Here is a 2741-nt window from a genome sequence, read left to right as displayed (position 1 = left end):
TCTTAGCTCCATCGGGAACTTCTACTAAGTCCCATACGTCGTTTAAGCCCATAGATTTCAACTCGTCTTCCATGGCAACCAACCATTTCGATGAATTTTCGCTTTTAATGGCCTCCTTATAAGAGGTTGGATCCTCCACCTTTCCTAGATCATTCATATCCTCAATCATGAAAGTGATATAGTCGTCTGATATGGCTTTGTTCCTCTCACGCCGTGGTCTACCCACAGGAGGAGGTGGTGGTGGTACATCATCATTTTGTGAATCATTATTTTCCTGGTGGTCCTCATTTGTGTCTGGATTTTCATTATTAGTCCCCGGATCACCATTTGACTGAGAAACTGAACCATGAGATTCAGGATCATCAGTTGTCACATTTCTTCGTATTGGAAAAACAATCTCTTGGATAATCGGGGATGGTGCACAAACCCGCTTCTCCTCAAGATCGATCTCCCTTAACTTAGTGACCTTATTATCCTCAAAAAATACCGCTTGTCTAGTCTCCACAAACCTGGTGGTATGACTTGGACAATAAAAACGATATCCCTTTCCCCTATGAGGGTATCCAACGAAGAAACAGCTAACTGTTTTTGGATCCAATTTCTTAAGTTGTGGATTGAAAACTTTAGCTTCAGCAGGGCAACCCCACACCCATAAGTAATTCAATCTCGGTTTCTTTCCCGCCCACATCTCGTAAGGTGTGTTCGGTGCTGACTTAGTTGGAGCAAAATTTAGTATGTGTGCAGCTGTCTTTAATGCCTCTATCCAAAGGCTTACTCGTAAACTCGAGTGACTAAGCATGATTCGCACCATATCCATAAGGGTGCGGTTGCAACGCTCGGCCACACCATTTTGTTGTGGTTCACCAGGCATTGAGTATTGAGCAATGATTCCATTTTCAGATAAGAACTTGGCAAAAGGTCCAGGAATCTGCCCATAAGGAGCATGCCTACCATAATACTCTCCCCCGCGATCAGACCGTACAACTTTGATTTTTGCGTTCAGTTGATTTTCAACCTCCGCTTTATAGACTTTGAATTTCTCCAAAGCATCCGATCGGTCACGTATGGGATAAATATATCCATAGCGGGAAAAGTCGTATGTGAATGTAATGAATGAATCAAAACCATCTACAGACTTAACATTAAGGGGTCCACATATGTCGGTGTGAATTAATTCTAAAACCCCTATGGCTCTTACTGCTCCTTTCTTAATTGTTTTTGCGAATTTTCCTTTAATGCAGTCGACACATTTGTCTGCATCTGAGAAATCTAATGAGAGGAGTATTTCATTTTTAACTAAGCGTTCCATTCTCCCCCTCGAAATGTGGCCCAAACGACAATGCCACAATTTCGAAGAATTACTAACTCCTTTCCAGTTCTTCTCAACATTAATTTCATCACTCACATGCATAACTGAATCATTATTAAGAGATAACATGTATAGTTGGCCTCGTTTAACACCGATGCCTACATTCTTATTACATTTGATCAAAGCAAATTGTTTCTTGCCAAAATGGCACTCATACATATCATCATCTAAACGAGAAACTGAAATCAAATTCCTACTTAAGGTAGGCACATAAATAACATTATTCAATCTAAGAGTGTGGCCAGTGTGTAGCTCCAACGTGAGAGATCCCACAGCTTCAACATCGGCCTCAACTCCGTTCGCAACCTTAAGCTTTCTTGTCCCTCCTCTTATAGTTTGGATCGTATCGAATCCCTGCATAGAGTTAGCAACGTGAGTGGTTTCCCCTGAATCAATCCACCATGACTTTATAGAAAAATCGACATAAAGAGATTCATCTACAAAAGTAATTTCATCAATACCTCTTTTGTTCATCCATTTTAGAAAGCCTGGGCAGTCCCTTTGATAGTGTCCCTCCTCTTTGCAGAAGTTACAAGCATTTTCTCCAGCAGTGGAGCTGTTAGGAGCAGAAGAAGAACTGCCGGCTTCTTTACCCTTGAATGCCTTAGGGTTGAATGGCTTAGTGCCTTCTTTCTTGACTTGCTTTTTCTGAGGCTTGGGAAAACCGTGCCCGTCATGCTTTCTCTTGTTAGAGCCAACATGAAAAACATGGTCTTTCTTCTGCCTCATGATCCTCTCTTCCTCCTGGACGATCCTTGCGGTCATCTCAGAGAGTGGCCATTTTTCCTTTAGAGAGTTATAGTTGACCTTAAATTGTTCAAACTCTTCTGGAAGAGACTCAAGAATAATTATGACAAGAAGGGCTTCACTTAAAGAACACTCCAAAGCCTTAAGTTTGGTGAAAGCATTTACCACCCTCAATATGTGTTGCCTAACGTTTCCGTCAATAGTGTATGTCTGAAGAAGCTTAGCAAAAAGCTCATGAGCATACACTTTGTCGGATCCTTTAAATTGCTCCTCCATTTCAGTGAGGAATTCTTTAGCCATGTCTTTCTTAGGGATGCTTCAGAAATGTCCGGCGATATTGTCGCTTTCATGATGAGAAGCGCAATCTGGTTGGACTTGTTCCACTTTTCCATCTTAGCATCATAGTCCTTCTTGAGTTCTGCATACCCTGTAGCACCTACCACAGGTTTGTCTTCCCTCAAGGCATAGTCAAATTCATTACAACCCAAACATAATTCGACTTGGGACTTCCAACGAGGGAAGTTACTCCCCGTAAGTGGTTCGATCGTGTCAGACCGAAATGGAGCGGAAGCTGAAATCATCATAAAAATTCATAAGTAAACTTGCATGATTATAAATTTACGTT

At 41.5% G+C, this 2741-nt stretch overlaps 1 protein-coding gene across 1 annotated transcript; it reads right to left on the bottom strand.

Moving 5' to 3' along the window:
• Nucleotides 1–1676: 1676 nt before the first annotated feature.
• LOC147961861 (uncharacterized) lies at nt 1677–2407 on the bottom strand. Its single transcript, XM_087533969.1, has 2 exons — nt 1831–2407; nt 1677–1723 (listed from the first exon to the last, which is right to left on the bottom strand). The coding sequence occupies exons 1-2, from the start codon at nt 2390–2392 to the stop codon at nt 1677–1679; spliced, it is 609 nt and encodes a 202-aa protein (XP_087390095.1). The 5' UTR covers nt 2393–2407.
• Between the last annotated feature and the right edge of the window lie 334 nt (nt 2408–2741).

This window comes from Triticum urartu, chromosome 7A (assembly GCF_056163025.1).
Source record: "Triticum urartu cultivar PI428250 chromosome 7A, HENAU_Tu73, whole genome shotgun sequence".
Taxonomy (NCBI): Eukaryota; Viridiplantae; Streptophyta; class Magnoliopsida; order Poales; family Poaceae; genus Triticum; species Triticum urartu.
The sequence above is the reverse complement of the archived record's forward strand: the minus strand, read 5'-3'. Positions and strand labels throughout refer to the sequence as shown.